The 16,224-nt window shown below is 43.1% G+C and overlaps 1 protein-coding gene across 1 annotated transcript in view; it reads right to left on the bottom strand.

Annotated features, from left to right (window-relative positions):
- The window catches only part of LOC124799095 (neural-cadherin-like), a 1,093,765-nt gene that overhangs the window by 767,606 nt on the left and 309,935 nt on the right, over positions 1–16,224 (bottom strand). The window contains exon 2 of the mRNA XM_047262634.1: positions 14,862–14,873. Within this exon, the coding sequence (XP_047118590.1) occupies positions 14,862–14,873 (12 nt within the window). The remainder of the gene's footprint in view (positions 1–14,861; positions 14,874–16,224) is intronic.

Genomic DNA, 16,224 nt, shown 5'->3' with positions numbered 1-16,224 from the left:
CTAGACGGTGTGGTGAAAAATGTATAGCAATGCATGATAGATGTAAAGGGCTTGAAGTTCTATGGACAACAATACAATGTTTATTCAAGGAGCGGTTTCCAGAAGATCATGAAAACAAGAGTACTGTGCAGCCAAGGGTATTGAAATTTGCTCATAACTGGAAGAAGAGCCTTTGTCTAAATCATTTTTTTGCCTTAAACCAATATGTCGATCCAGTACCATTACCTCCTGAATGTAAGACTGCACGATTTCAGATAATTAGAAATGTAGACCACTCGCCAGCGTCGTAGAACCATTTAAGTGAACAACATAGTGTGACTGCAAAACTTTAATCCTTATGCTCTGTTAAAGGTTTTTGTGTCATTGTTACCAACAGTAGTATCCTTTTCCTATCCCCATAACAATCGAATGTCAAATTATTGAAAGATACAGAAATCTTTACATAAAATTCTTGAGTGTGTCAAAAACTGAAACTTCAATTTTGCTCTTCCAACGAGAAGTTCAATTTTACTACATTACTGAAAGTTTTAATTACTTGCAAATTCAACTGAGCTCCAGCATGTGTAATGACGTTTGTACGTATCATTAACTGTTCCGTAAGTTCAATTTCAGTCTAACACAGTCAGTTTCATAGCTGTTATCCTGAAAGGAACTGGCGGCCGTGTATTTCATTTAATAATTACAGTTTCACTAAATTTCGGTTTGATGATATTCATTGCGTTTTTGAGAAGGAAGTTCATTTAGTAACTAACTCATAATTATGGCAAACTCTAGTAAAATTTTACACTCGTATTCAAAAATATAAGTCAATTATGTATATATTGTGTATATATTTATTGATTTTCTGTGTCGATCTAGGGTTTGTATTTTCGGTGTTTCCCTATCTAATTGCTGCTAATCGTAACATCTTTTCCGCTTACCTATTATGTTCCCTGGTAATGAATTTTGATCATTAGAAAGAAAGGGTTAGAGAATATAGTTACAGTGAACATTATTGTGAGGTCACGTTTTATAATCATTACCACATCACACGCTGGAATTAATAAATCAGTTTTGGTTTTGTATGATTCTAAAGTGTTGGGTGTTAAGGGGTTAACCATGAAAAATCTTATAATTACTTGCAAATTCAACTGACCTCCAACTTTTTCACCCTCGTATGTTTAATCAACTGTTACATAAGTTCAATTTCAATCCAACACAGTCAGTTTCATAACTGGTCTCCTGAAACGAACTGGAGGCCGTGTATTTCCTTCAATAATTACAGTTTCACTAAATTTCAGTTTGATTATTAACAAAAAATTCGGGGAACTAATCAAAATTAATCAACATTATTACAGTTTCGTTTCTGATCGTTATTAATGCCGTGTATTTCTTTAACGTTATAACAATGAGTAGTACGTTTATCTGCTGTCTCTAAGTTCACAGTCTTTGAAAGAGAGGCCTTAACTGACAATTAGGTACGTTTGTGTCACGGTCGATTACTAACATACCGCGTGTGTAGCCAGGTTACAAGGAAAAATGAAGAAGAGTTTCAGGATATGTTGAATGTAATGAACATTTTAATGAGTACAGAATATGGATTGAGAATAAACTGAAGAAAGATGAATGTATTGAGAGGTAGCAGAAATGAGAATAACGATCAACTTTACATCAAAATTGATGACAACGAAGTACACAAAATTAAGGGGTTATGCTATCTTGGAAGCAAAATAATACATGACAGACGAAAGAAGGAGGTTATAAAAAGCAGACTAGCGCAGGCAAAGAGGACGTTCATAGGCAAAATAACTCTGTTAATATCAAACAAGGACCTTAATTTGAGGAAGAAGTTTCTGAGAATATACGTCTTGAGCAAAGCATTGTATGGTAGTGAATGCTGGACTGTGGGAATTCCGAAAAAGAGGAGAATCTAAGCATTTGCGAAATGGTATTGTAGAAGAACGCTGAAAATTAGGTGGACTGATAGGGAACGATGATGTTCTCCATAGATTCGGCGAAGAAAGGAACAAATGATAAACCCTGACAAGGAGAAGGGGCAGAACAGAAGGACATGTATGACAGGTCACGGTATACGAGGTGTGTTAGAAAAGCAATGAGATAGATTTTTTATGTAATAATTTTTTAATTTTTTTCAAACAACAACTTCGTCCCCTTCAAATTAGTTCCCTTCTACAGCTATATATCAGCGGAGTCGTTGTTCCAAGTCATGGCAGTAGCACTGAAAGGCTTCAACTGGTAGGGCCTTTAACACGTCGATCACATTCTTTCAAATGTTTTTTAGAGACCCACAATGACGTCATCTTAAGACATTTTTCAATTTCGGGAAAAGAAGAGGCACAAGGCTCAGATCAGGTGAACAGGTGGTCTGTGGAACAACAGGAATGCCTTTTGAGTTAAAAAACTCCGCGATGAAAGGGGCTGTGTGACATGGGGCGTTGTCGTGATGCAGCATGAACTTGTCTCCAATGTCCGGTCTCACTCGAGTCAACCCTCCCCTGACCCTTTCAAGGACATCTTTTTAAAACACTTGGTTGACAGTTTGTCCTGGAGGAACAATCTCAAAAGAACACGAACAAGAAGTTGAAGGTCTCCATGAGCGATTTTCATCTTCAACGTGTTCTCGGCCTTCCAAAAATGATCTGAGCCAGCGAAAAACTTGTGCTCTTGATAAGGAATGTTCCCTATAGGCCTGTTTCAACTTTTCGATGGCCACGCTCGAGGATTTCCCCCGTTTCATTTTCGTAACACACAACAAAAACACAACTTCAGTGATGACACCCTCGAAAAATCACGTGACGGCTGTACGGATCTGAAACTCGAAATGAGCATCCGGAAGTGATGAACTCAGCGTTCTTCACAAGTAGAACAACACAGCGTTGCCGGATCGCTCGCAGGGTTGCAAGTATTACTACTTTTCTCACACACCTCGTAACTTCCATGATTATTGGAGGGTGCTGTGCAGGGTAAAAAATGCAGAAAAATATAGAGATTGGAATACATCCAACAGATAATTGAGAATGTGGGGTGCAGCAGTTACTCTGAGGCGGAGAGGCTGGTACACTTGCCCGCCGGAGTGACCGTGCGGTTGTAGGCGCTACAGTCTGGAACCGAGCGACCGCTACGGTCGCGGGTTCGAATCCTGCCTCGGGCATGGATGTGTGTGATGTCCTTAGGTTAGTTAGGTTTAATTGGTTCTAAGTTCTAGGCGACTGATGACCTCAGAAGTTAAGTCGCATAGTGCTCAGAGCCATTTGAACCATTTGAGCTGGTACTACACTTGAGGAATTCATGGTGAGATGCATCAAACCAGTCAGAAGACTAATGACTCAAGTACAAGGAAATTAAAATTGAAAACAAATCATCGAAAGAGAAAAGGAAGGAAATGAAAAAGTGGTGGGAGACATGATACAGCGAGAAGAATTTGACGAAGCACTGAAAGATCGAGGTAGAAACAAGGCTCCTGGAGTAAAAGACGTTCCCTGAGAACAAGCGATATCCTTGGCATATCCACCCTTGACAAAACCATTCCATCTGGTGCGCATGATATATGATACGTGTGAAATACCCTCGTACTTGAACAGGATTATAATAATTCCAATTCCAAAGAAAGCCGGTGCTGATACAGGTGTGAATGTTAGAAACAATCATTTATTAATAAGTCATGCTTACAAAATACTGTCACGAATTATTAACACAAGCATGGAAAAGCTTGAAGAAGTCAATCTTGAGGAAGATGAGTTTGATTAGAGGATAAGTGTAGGAACATGCGGGGCAATAATAGCCCAACGACTTATCTCAGAAGATAGTTCAAGAAGGGCAAACGTATATTTACAGCATTTTTACATTTATAAAAAGCTTTAGACAATGCCGATTAAAATTGATGTTTCGAAATTCTGAAGATAGCAAGCTAAAATAAAGGGAACGTAAGGATGTTCACAACTTCGTACAGAAAGCAGTCGTTGGACAAGACAGGGAAGCATTAGTCGGGAAGGGATTGAGACAGAGTTGTAGCCTATCACCGACAGATTTAATCTGCACATTGAACAACCTGTAAAGGAAACCAAGGAGAACTTTTAATACGGAAATATGGTCCAGGAAGAAAGGTGTGCTGATAACATTGCAGTTCTGTCAAAGACAGGAAATGACTTCGAAGAGCAGTTGCGTTTAAGTGATTGTACTGAAAATACGTTATAAAATAAACATCGGCAAAAGTAAAGCAAGTGTAAAGGAATATACTTCAAGATGATTTGTTAACATATTATATAAGTTTAATTATTAGGAAATTTTTTATTAAGACGCTTTGGCGGAGCGTAGCATTGTACTGAAGTGAAAACCGAAGGATATGCAATTCAGACAATAAAATAGTATAAGATAAAGATTGAATAACAGATGAGAGGTACTGAATCGAACTCTGGAAGTAAGTAATTTATGGGAGAACCTGACTAAAGGAATTCATGTGTTGACAGGACACCCTCTGAAACTTCAAGGAATCGCCTATTCGACAATGGAGGAAAGTGTGGGATGTTAAATTTGTAGAGGGAGACAATGGGATGAATAAGGTTAGCAGGTTAAAATGGATATGGGTTGCAGTAGTTGGAGTAAAGTTCCTTCTGTAGTGGTAAGATTAAGTTATCATAAAAGCAGGAATATCTCAAAATTCAAAGCTATGCTTGCGAGCATGCAATAGTGTCGAAGAAATTTCAAGATAATTGAAGGTTATCTGCTTTTCTGGCAAATCTTGAGGTCCCTCTACATATCATCAGTCAATGTGATCTAGATGGTAATAATGGCTTCCTCTAGATCAGAAAAATGTTGCCGGCAAAATAAACGCGCAACTGAACCTATGAGTAGAAATTCTAGAGGCAAGCCAATACGAAGGGGGTATCTGAATACTGTAATTTTTATCGTTTGCATGGGATGCTAAATAATGCGCGAATAAGCGATTTTTATGTGCGCATGTGATGTAAATAACCTGTCATAAAATCGCTTTGAAGTACGGGAGTTTGTAGACTGACGATTCGCAAATGCAGGTCAACAAATAGTTTGCCAGCGAATTATTATAGTTAGTATTTTATGTGCGCCGTAACTGCGTAACAAAATTCAACTTGACAGCTACGTCAATAGTTCGGATGTAATTTGTATAACACGTTCAGTAATTACTGCCTCTATGAAACAGACAATTCGCATTTATAAAAGCGCAAGTTATGCATGAACACATTGCAGCGTTGGCCAAAATCACGTATTTTGCAGCTGTACATCCAGACGAAGCGCCTGTAACATATGCTGCCCGCCACACACGTAGCGCCTAAGTGTTGCGCCAGTTGCAGGCGGCGTCACATTTGGGCTTTTTTGTGTAACACGGTGTTCTGCTTTGAATGGCCCTAATAACCGTGAGCATACGTGTTCATGGAACACACTCCAGACTGCTTGTTGGAATGTTTCTGTAGATGTAAGCATAAAGCCATTTTACGATGATAGAAAGGAGCCACAGCAGAGATGGTAGCTTCTGTCGTGACACTAAGTGAATAACTCGTTTGAGTTAAAAAAGTCGTGGTGATCAAGCAGGCATATTTACTCGTATAGCGTCAATCGTTAGCATGCTTGTTGCGAAGGGTGTCGAACCCTTTTTCTAAACTTTGACAGTCGTAAAATTTACGTTAATAGTCACATCACTTGAACAAAAAGAATGATGATTTATATGAAGTGTGATGTTGGACGTCAGCAGAAAATGATGAATGAAATCTTATATTAGTGAACAAGTTAAAGTTTTCGTTGCACAATGAGGACACTGTTCTGTAGATATTAGTTGGATACATAATACTGTTGTAATTAGTTGTTTGCATCGTGTCACCGTTTTATCGCCTCGGTAACAGTTTTACTTTGTTAAATGCCTAAATTTATATCGTTGTCGTCTGATAGTCACCTCAGATGGGATAAAACTGTTTGTCTTTCTGAAAGTACTAATAAAGAGCCGTTCTTCATTGCCATTATACTTATTGTACTTCGTTTAACTTCTCCAGACCTACTTTTTACAAGAAAATCAGTTAGTCTTGTTCACAGGTGAGAGCTTTTGTAAAAATAATATCTGTATGAGCCTGGGACATACACATCTATTCAAACAGTAAACACAGAAAGAATATAGAAACGCATGGTAGTGAAATATAAAGGACAAAACATTACTGACTGTTTGAAAAGAATCTTTGTACAATAGTGGCGGGTAATATTATAATTTTGGTCTTCCACTAACAACAACAGAAACTTTATTGAACGTGTTAACATTAAAGTAGGTGTTACATATGTAAGAAACTCAAATGCGAGTGTTCACTTAAACTGGCAAAAATACAGGACCTTTATCGGAAAAAAACTGAATTTCTCTTATATATACATATATATGTATATAGTTCAGCGTCTTAATATTTTACGGGGTCTATACTGGTACTATACGGTGTGTTCTCTGCTTAATAGGCATTTGCTTCATAATCATCTCAAAAACTGTACTTTTTCTTATATCACGAATCTTCTGCGAGTCTATAAAAGTTAGCCCAGAAAACTTGGTACCATACGTGCTGCACAGCATCAGCCCTTATAGAGCTGTTTCTGAACGGTTCTCACTGTTGTTGTCAATTTAACATATTGTTTGTGTCGCTAGAAATTGGTAGTTTCAAACGGTGGAGTGGTTAAGACAATGTAAACTGGGAACCACATCGTACAGGTCGCCGTCCAGCCATCCAAAGTCTGGGTTCTCCATTGCTTCCCTAAAAAACTGCTGCAAAATTCCGGAAGTAGAGTTGAACTCCATCAGTACCACGGTTCAGTAGTTTTGGTACGCTGCCTAAATGGCATAGTAAGTGGTAGGATTACGGGTAGTACTGCTGGCATTGGTAGGGAAAGATATATACATAAATGTGTAAGAGAAAAACTGGTAGTTGACAATTTCTCTTTTTGTGCGTCTGTTTGGTTGTTTGTGTTGCACATAAGTGGAGCCGCACATCATTCTAGACATATGTCGTCGCGTTGTACCAGCTTCCCATAACCTCGCCATAGAAGGAAGCTGCCTGTGCTTTGCGATAGTTCTCTTCACTGGTCCGTAGCTCTTTGTCTGTGCCAAAGGATAGTTTTCATAGCCAGCGGTTCACTGAGCACAGATGAAACTCAGAGGAGCTAATTATGTGCTGCTTTGTGGGTGTTGAAACACTTTCCATTGAAAACGCTGCAGGAGCATCTTCATTGCCCCTGCAAAGTGCACCCTAGAACTGTTATGAAGAAAGAACCGCATGACAGCAACGTTATGTGGGCTGCATGAAATCAAGTGAAATCTCTCACCAAGCCCTCATGCTTGGCGGGAGTCACTATTTACCTAGGCATCTTTACGTGCTCACAGTGCGCTCAGAACTCTCGTCTGTGCAATACTTCATCGGATTTTCACTGTGGTTTTCATTGTATGACCTTAACTAACCAAAGATACTAGGAAAACTACGTAGTTATTTGTGATGATCTAAAATAGCCTACGGTAGTTTTACAACTCCAACCGGGAGGGTCTCAGTGAAAAGCTCATGATCGACTTCTTTATTCATCTCATGTAATCCGAGTTTCTGTATCATCCTCGTCTTCGACGGGATGTTAGGTCATCTTTTCCTCTTTTTTTATGATTAGTTTCCATTACTCTTTCTTTTTAATAGGTGGTAACTTAGTGAACGTATGTATCTGGATTTGTTACATTTTTAAGATGTTAAAACGTGATACTTATGAGAGCTACTTGCACCGAATAATTGAGGTAGATGAATGTAAATAAACTGCCCCCCTTGGACGAATAGCAAATAATGAAATTTTAGTTTTTGTGCGTGTATACACTCCTGGAAATGGAAAAAAGAACACATTGACACCGGTGTGTCAGACCCACCACACTTGCTCCGGACACTGCGAGAGGGCTGTACAAGCAATGATCACACGCACGGCACAGCGGACACACCAGGAACCGCGGTGTTGGCCGTCGAATGGCGCTAGCTGCGCAGCATTTGTGCACCGCCGCCGTCAGTGTCAGCCAGTTTGCCGTGGCATACGGAGCTCCATCGCAGTCTTTAACACTGGTAGCATGCCGCGACAGCGTGGACGTGAACCGTATGTGCAGTTGACGGACTTTGAGCGAGGGCGTATAGTGGGCATGCGGGAGGCCGGGTGGACGTACCGCCGAATTGCTCAACACGTGGGGCGTGAGGTCTCCACAGTACATCGATGTTGTCGCCAGTGGTCGGTGGAAGGTGCACGTGCCCGTCGACCTGGGACCGGACCGCAGCGACGCACGGATGCACGCCAAGACCGTAGGATCCTACGCAGTGCCGTAGGGGACCGCACCGCCACTTCCCAGCAAATTAGGGACACTGTTGCTCCTGGGGTAACGGCGAGGACCATTCGCAACCGTCTCCATGAAGCTGGGCTACGGTCCCGCACACCGTTAGGCCGTCTTCCGCTCACGCCCCAACATCGTGCAGCCCGCCTCCAGTGGTGTCGCGACAGGCGTGAATGGAGGGACGAATGGAGACGTGTCGTCTTCAGCGATGAGAGTCGCTTCTGCCTTGGTGCCAATGATGGTCGTATGCGTGTTTGGCGCCGTGCAGGTGAGCGCCACAATCAGGACTGCATACGACCGAGGCGCACAGGGCCAACACTCGGCATCATAGTGAGGGGAGCGATCTCCTACACTGGCCGTACACCACTGGTGATCGTCGAGGGGACACTGAATAGTGCACGGTACATCCAAACCGTCATCGAACCCATCGTTCTACCATTCCTAGACCGGCAAGGGAACTTGCTGTTCCAACAGGACAATGCACGTCCGCATGTATCCCGTGCCACCCAACGTGCTCTAGAAGGTGTAAGTCAACTACCCTAGCCAGCAAGATCTCCGGATCTGTCCCCCATTGAGCATGTTTGGGACTGGATGAAGCGTCGTCTCACGCGGTCTGCACGTCCAGCACGAACGCTGGTCCAACTGAGGCGCCAGGTGGAAATGGCATGGCAAGCCGTTCCACAGGACTACATCCAGCATCTCTACGATCGTCTCCATGGGAGAATAGCAGCCTGCATTGCTGCGAAAGGTGGATATACACTGTACTAGTGCCGACATTGTGCATGCTCTGTTGCCTGTGTCTATGTGCCTGTGGTTCTGTCAGTGTGATCATGTGATGTATCTGACCCCAGGAATGTGTCAATAAAGTTTCCCCTTCCTGGGACAATGAATTCACGGTGTTCTTATTTCAATTTCCAGGAGTGTAGTATGGTAGGAAATATACACTATTTAAATTAGGGTTCCACAGAGCGGCAGTTTGAGTTAACAAAGGTGCCCCCTCTGGCAGCTGCAATGGTTCTAAGCCAGCCACGCGCTGAGTCGAACTAAACTTGGCTGACAGAAGCGAGAAGTCAATACATGCTGCTTCAGCTCTTCGGCAGAGTACATCAACCGTAGTGGCTGGTGAGAGGTGGCACTCAACTATCTCGGCAAGCTGTGACCAGATGTTTCCAGCGGGTGCGAGATCTGGAAAATCTGCAAGCTAGAGCAGTGGTCGATCATCCTCTTCATCGAGGTAGGCGAGGATAGCACGGTCAACACGCGACCTTGCGTTATCTCGTTGAAAGATAACATCACAGAGACCCCATAGGCAGTACACAGCCAACGGGCTTAAACTCATATTTGTAACACCTACAGATCAGATTACTGGCTATGTAAACCAGAGGTGATCGTTTTATGCACCCAATAGCACCACATACCATCACAGAAAGTGCTGGGCCCATATAACGTTTATAAATGCCATCTGGCAACGTTCGTTCCCCTTGCAGCCTCCACACAAGCGTACTTCCATTCAGATACTTTACGCAGAACCAGGATGCATCTCAACGTACGATATGGTGCCAGTTCTGTGTCTCGTTGTGTTGTAGGGTGTATCACTATCGACCCACCTGTATCTGCTGTAGCACCACGAGAATCCGTAAAAATGATCGCCATACAGACAGTCCGTGTTGCTCCACACATCGTCCCACTGTCCGTGTGGATACGTCTTGCAAACAACGCTGTTTGTTGACTCAGGGTACGTGACGAGGCTGTACGACGCTGTACCACTGAGTGAACAATGTATGTCCTCTCAGGCGCTAATCACGTGGGATTTCTGAGATCCTACATGGCCTTGAGTATGGGTCCGCCTTAAGTCATCGATTTAGGATTCACGTGACAGTCGTGGGATCTGGACGAACGCGAGCATCAAAACTGCAGAACAATACACCGCAGTAACTATCGCTCACGGTCCTGTCGCTGTCCAGTTCCAACACGAGGTGGTAGATGTATCTTCAGCTTTGACGAGCCATAACAGGACTTCTCACAAACAAACAACATGCAAATGCGATTTGCGTTTGATGAGAGAGAGAGAGAGAGAGAGAGAGAGAGAGAGAGAGAGAGAGAGAGAGAGAAATTACGCAGCAGGTTCTCAATCGCATTTGCATGTCGTTTGCTTGTAGGAAGCCGTGTTACGGCACGTCAAAGAAGGAGAAACATCTACCACCTCGGTCGGAATTCGACAAGGGCAGGACCATGGCCTATAATTACTGCGTTATAATACTCAGTAATATTGCTGCTCCCGTTGGTCGAGATCCGGCGACTGTCACGTAAAGCCGGACTCAATGACTTAAAGTGAATCCATACTCAACGCCATGCAGGATCTCAGGAGCCCCACGTAATTAACGGCTGAGAGGACTTACATTGTTCACACAGCGGTACATCGTAGTGCAGCGTTGTTACATACCTTTTGCGAGGCAGGAAATGGGGTTGTTTGCAAGAAATATATTACACTAGTGGATAAGTTAGTAGCGTCTTTGTTTCTCATGTTGCTATGGGTTTATTTATCGTTTGTCATCTTTTATTTTAGTTCATTGTTGGTAGAGTAAAATTTTCACTCTGCAGCGGAGTGTGCCCTGATATGAATCTTCCTGGCAGATTACAACTGTGCCAGACCGAGACTCGAACTCGGGACCGTGAAAGGTAAAGGTCTCAAGTTCGAGTCTCGGTACGGCACACAATTTGAATCTGGCAGGAAGATTGAAACTTTACTGACAGATTAAAACTGTGTGCCGGACCGAGACTCGAACTCGGGACCTTTGCCTTTCGTGGGCAAATGCTCTACCAACTGAGCTACCGAAGCACGACTCACTCCTCGTCCTCACAGCTTTACTTCCGCCAGTACCTCGTCTCCCACTTTCCAAACTTAACAGAAGCTCTTCTGCGACACTTGCAGAACCAGCACTCCTGGAAGAAAGGATATTGCGGAGACATGGCTTAGCCACAGCCTGGGGGATGTTTCCAGAATGAAATTTTCATTCTGCAGCAGAGTGAGGACGGGGCGTTAGTCGTGCTTGGATAGATCAGTTGGTAGAGCATTTGCCTGCGAAAGACGAAGGTCCCGAGTTCGAGTCTCGGTCTGGAACACAGATTTAATCTGCCAGGAAAGTTTTATAACAGCGGACACTTCGCTGCAGAGTGAAAATTTCGTTCTGCCAGGAAGATTCATTGTTGCTATTTGAGTTTATCTATTACCATTTTGTCATTTGGAGACAGTGAGCGAAGCTGTGGACGCTAGAAATGGAGTGTCAAGCGGAGAAATCGGAACTTTTCCTACATATTCATCTGTTTGAAATCAGTAGGGGGCTAACAGCAGCAGAGACAGTCAGAAACACTTGCGCCGTGTATAGGGATAATGTCGCTGTACAGAGAACGGGAAAGAAATATTTTTCTCGTTTTTAGGATTATCGTTTTGACATTAGTGACTCTTCACGTTCGCAAGGACCTTAGGGGTTTGATGAAAATCGTTTAAGCGCGTTAATCCACAATGATCCAGGTCATTGACAAAAGTGATGAACTGTCATCATTCGACCATCCTGCACCATTTGCACGGAATGGGGAAGATTGAAAAATCGGGTGTATGGTACCGCATGCTCTAAGCTAAAATCACATAAATCAACGAGTGACCATATGTGCATCTCCGCTTGTTCGTCAACTGGCCCGTGAACAACACCCACCACTTCTGTAGTGTATCAGTACAGATGACGAGAGGTGGAGTCTTCATGCTAACGTAAGGGAAATAAAAGAATGCTTGAAGTCAAACAAACCAGTAATTCGCCGTACAAAGACCTGCGCACACCCACGAAAGATAATTACACTACTGGCCATTAAAATTGCTACACCACGAAGATGAGGTGCTACAGACGCGAAATTTAACCCACAGGAATAAGATGCTGTGATATGTAAATGATTAGCTTTTCAGGGCATTCACACAAGGTTGGCGCCGGTGGCGACACCTTCAACGTGCTGACATGAGGACAGTTTCCAACCGATTTGTCATACACAAACAGTAGTTGACCGGCGTTGCCTGGTGAAACGTTGTTGTGATGCCTCGTGTAAGGAGGAAAAATGCGTACCACCACGTTTCCGACTTTGATGAAGGTCGGACTGTAGGCTATCGCGATTGCGGTTTATCGTATCGCCACATTGCTGCTCGCGTTGGTCGAGATCCAATGACTGTTAGCAGAATATGGAATTGGAGAGTTCAGGAGGGTAATACGGAACGCCGTGCTGGATGCCAACGCCCTCGTGTCACTAGCAGTCGAGATGACAGTCATCTTATCCGCATGGCTGTAACGGATCGTGCAGCCACGTCTCGACCCCTGAGTCATCAGATGGGGACGTTTGCAAGACAATAACCATTTGCACGAACAGTTCGACGACGTTTGCAGCAGCATGGACTATCAGCTCGGTGACCATGGCTGCGGTTACCCTTGACGCTGCATCACAAACAGGAGCGCCTGCGATGGTGTACTCAACGACGAACCTGGGCGCACGAATGGCAAAACGTCATTTTTTCGGATGAATCCAGGTTCTGTTTACAGCATCATGATGGTTGCATCAGTGTTGGCGGCATCGCGGTAAACGCACATTGGAAGCGTGCATTCGTCATCGCCATACTGGCGTATCACCCGGCGTGATGGTATGGGGTGCCATTGGTTGCACGTCTCGGTCACCTCTTGTTCGCATTGACGGCACTTTGAACAGTGGATGTTACATTTCAGATGTGTTACGACCCGTGGCTCTACCCTTCGGCCGAGGTGGCCGAGTGGTTCTAGGCGCTACAGTTGGGAACAGCGAGATCGCTACGGTCGCAGGTTCGAATCCTGCCTCGGGCATGGATGTGTGTGATGTCCTTCGGTTATTAAGGTTTCAGTAGTTCTAAGTTCTGGTGTACTAATGATACAGAAGTTAAGTACCATAGTGCTCAGAGCCACTCTACTCTTCATTCGATCCCTGCGAAACCCTACATTTCAGCAGGTCCTGTATGGGCCTTTCTGGATACAGAAAATGTTCGACTGCTGCATTGGCCAGCACATTCTCCAGATCTCTCACCAATTAAAAACGTCTTGTCAATGGGGGCCGAGCAACTGGCTCGTCACAATTTTCCAGTTACTACTCTTGATGAACTGTGGTATCGTGCTGAAGCTTCATGGGCAGCTATACCTGTACACGCCATCCAAGCTCTGTTTGACTCAATGCCCAGGCGTATCAAGGCCGTTACTACGGCCAGAAGTGGTTGTTCTGGGTACTGATTTCTCAGGATCCCTGCACCAAAACTGCGTGAAAATGTAATCACATGTCACTTCTAGTATAATATATTTGTCCAATGAATACCCGTTTATCATCTGTATTTCTTCTTGATGTAGCAATTTTAATGGCCAGCGACGGTGTGGTTTACTATCAATTGCTTCCCCCAAATGTAAGCATCATTGCTGACACTTATTACCGATAACTGAGACGTCTTGCAGACGCAATCAAAGAATAACTACAGGAGGATTGGAAGACTGCGAGGCGTCATGCTTCTCCATGACAACGCCTTCTTGCATTCTGCGAGACTGAGTAAAAACACTATACAGGATTTGTGTTGGGAAGTCATCCCGTACCCACCTTATTCACGTGATCTTGCGCCCTCGGATTTTCACGTTTTTCCGCTTTCTGTCGAACAAACTTCAGGGCACTTCCACCGCCCTGGGTAGCCCCGCAGTCTAGGCGCCTTGCCACGGTTCGCGCGGCTCCCCTCGTCGGAGGTTCGAGTCCTTCCTCGGGCATGGGTGTGTGTGTGTTGTCCTTAGCGTTAGTTAGTTTAAGTTAGATTAAGTAGTGTGTAACCCTAGCGACTGATGACCTCAGCAGCTTGGTCCCATAGGAACTTCCCACAAATTTCTAGATTTTCCACGGAACTTCCTTTTCGGATGAAAAAGCGCTCCGAACAAGGCTCAACGAGTTCTTCGCCTCAAAACTACGTGATTTATACAGTCGCGGAATCGAAAAGTTACCCTAGCGTTGGCAGACTGTTGTGGATAGTGAAGGAGAATATGCTATTGATGACTGAAGTCTCTGTTACGTGTATCTGTTGTGTTTATTAAAATTACAGAAAAACGCTACGAACTTTCATGCACCAATTTAACAAAATGTAAACGGAATTACTCCTGCCTACATTGAACAGTCGTGCTGAAATGCTAGTTATTTCGAAGTAATGCAGTCCACTCAATGAAATTTCAGTATTTACTACATCATTCTAATGTTTGATGCTGGATTTTAAAACATAATTAATACAAATCTGGAATTAAAAAAAACGTTTTTCAGCAGGTAAGAACTTAGCGTAGAATGCAGGCTTTATCTATACCATGCATAAAGAAAAACCACTGAAACTACTGGCTGCCAAGCATTACTGACCAAATGAAAAAAAATCTTAGACTAGAGTGCTGTACAACAGCTATATATTCTACTTGTATAGTGGTCAGGTTATACTTACAGCGTAGTCCAGCTGCGGAAGGCATGAAAGAGAAGAAAAGAGAAATTGTAATTAGTACTGCTGTGCAGAGAAGCGGAACAAATAATACAAGTGCATTCAGCATTGATAATACAAAACGCAGACTAGGCATTAGCGCGCTCTGGCTGCTAGTGCCAGTGATTACGTGTCTTTCACACATGGCTGCGAACAATGGCTCTATCGGTCTCTGAAAACCCGTTCAGCCCCTCCACACACACACACACACACACACACACACACACACACACACTGCATTGTCAGATGCTAAGTATTGTTGTGTTATTCAATGTTACACTGTTGTAGCGTTATTCAATCATCTGCCCGTCTCTAGAATCAATATTCTTTGCCATCGTTTAGCCTTCCAGATAACTCACTGCATTAGTCTGAGGAAAACGAATCTGCATCGGTGGAAGATTCTGGAACCGATAACCGGTAATTAGATCACTACTTATTTTCAGTTCAGCAGATGATATGTATCAAGTACAGTGTTTTTTACAAGAAATATTCCAACTCAGGTGATCAAATAAAATTTAATTCATATGCGCTAGATGATACTATTGTAGTGTGTCGACTGTCAAAATACTTACTATCAGAGTATGTAACACTTTAAATGTGAAGTAAAACTTCTCCTTGCATCCTGTTTCACCGTCTGAAGATGGAGTTGAAGACAGAGATAAGCAAAACTATTACTACAACAGCCCTATAAACGATTTAAATCCACGAAGATGTAGTCCCACAAAAGATTTAACCCTAAAAAAGATTCATGTGATAAATAGAAATAGTACCTACGAGTGGAGCGAAAACTAATTAAATTTTTTAGAAAAGTTACATAAGAATACAACTTAAAAACAAACTATGTCATGTTTCTTTTTGTATGTTTAATTCTGGCAGTCTCGTATCTTACATTCGAAATGAAAATTTCAGACGCTGTGCATTCGCTTCTGCTCCCTAGTTTCAGTGGATAACTGTAACACATTTAAAGTTTAAATAATCGAAATGAGCCTTTACTTGTGCATTGACCAGAAATTATGCAGTGTCACACGCACAAACTATTTGCCTACCTCAGCGCTACAGTGAGAGTGATCAACGAGTTGTTGCAGTTAATTTGGCTTTGAGACTCCGAAAGTGGTGTGCGAACAGACGAAGTCGGTTCCAAGCTCCCGTGGGAACCAGACGGAAGACGACTATTACATCTGCGTCGTGGTTCTATAATAATGGTATGCACGAGAGTTGTGATTTTTGAGTACGTACGCTGCAAGAAGACAATTTTCGGGAGAGTTATTGAATTTTTACCCTTGAATAAAATTACTGACGTAGCTTAGAACGACGACTGATCCAGAAAAGA

Source organism: Schistocerca piceifrons, chromosome 5, assembly GCF_021461385.2.
Source record: "Schistocerca piceifrons isolate TAMUIC-IGC-003096 chromosome 5, iqSchPice1.1, whole genome shotgun sequence".
Classification (NCBI taxonomy): domain Eukaryota; kingdom Metazoa; phylum Arthropoda; class Insecta; order Orthoptera; family Acrididae; genus Schistocerca; species Schistocerca piceifrons.
The sequence above is the reverse complement of the archived record's forward strand: the minus strand, read 5'-3'. Positions and strand labels throughout refer to the sequence as shown.